Raw genomic sequence first — 642 nt, 5'->3', positions numbered from 1 at the left:
ATCAGTCCCAAACTAACCGCCGTTTGATTTGTACGAAACACTATAACTGGCGACGAGTTTGTTTTTTTTTGTTATCTTTTGTTTATTTCGTGTTAAGAAATAGTGTTAAAAATGCCTTTCGGGAAATTGCATGAATTTGACATTAACGATCGTAGCAACTGGAGTGCGTACGTGCGTCTCGTTAAGCAGTTTATATTACTTAATGACATCCGAGAAGATCTCCACGTCGCAACACTACTGACGCATGTTGGCGCGGCCACGTACGAGCTGATGTGCGACTTGTGTGCTCCGCAACATCCGGAAACTAAGTCCTTCCAGGCGCTGGTGGACCTAGTCGGCAACCATCTTGAACCGAAGCGTTCGGAGATAGCTGAAAGGCATTTATTTCGACAAAGGCGACAGACTGAGGCGGAGCCGATAAGCGTTTTTCTACAAAATTTAAAACATCTTGCAAAACACTGCAATTTTGGACCTACGCTGGAAGAAAATATTAGAGATCAGTTTGTCTCTGGACTTCGAAATGAAGTGATGCGGTCTCGTCTGTTCGCGGAACCCACATTGGATTACAAAAAGGCGGTGGAGCTGGCGCTCGCGCTGGAGGCGGCCGAGCGGCACGCGGAGGCGGCCGGCGGCGACGGCCAG

General features: G+C 48.3%; 1 protein-coding gene across 1 annotated transcript in view; it reads left to right on the top strand.

Annotated features, from left to right (window-relative positions):
• Nucleotides 1-111: 111 nt before the first annotated feature.
• Nucleotides 112-642, top strand: part of LOC106106473 (uncharacterized protein K02A2.6-like) — a 3,929-nt gene continuing 3,398 nt past the window's right edge. Inside the window, exon 1 of the mRNA XM_013287052.1 lies at nt 112-637. Coding sequence (XP_013142506.1) covers nt 112-637 — 526 coding nt within the window. The remainder of the gene's footprint in view (nt 638-642) is intronic.

Source organism: Papilio polytes, unplaced genomic scaffold, assembly GCF_000836215.1.
Source record: "Papilio polytes unplaced genomic scaffold, Ppol_1.0 DF822178.1, whole genome shotgun sequence".
In the NCBI taxonomy this organism is placed as follows: domain Eukaryota; kingdom Metazoa; phylum Arthropoda; class Insecta; order Lepidoptera; family Papilionidae; genus Papilio; species Papilio polytes.
The sequence above is the reverse complement of the archived record's forward strand: the minus strand, read 5'-3'. Positions and strand labels throughout refer to the sequence as shown.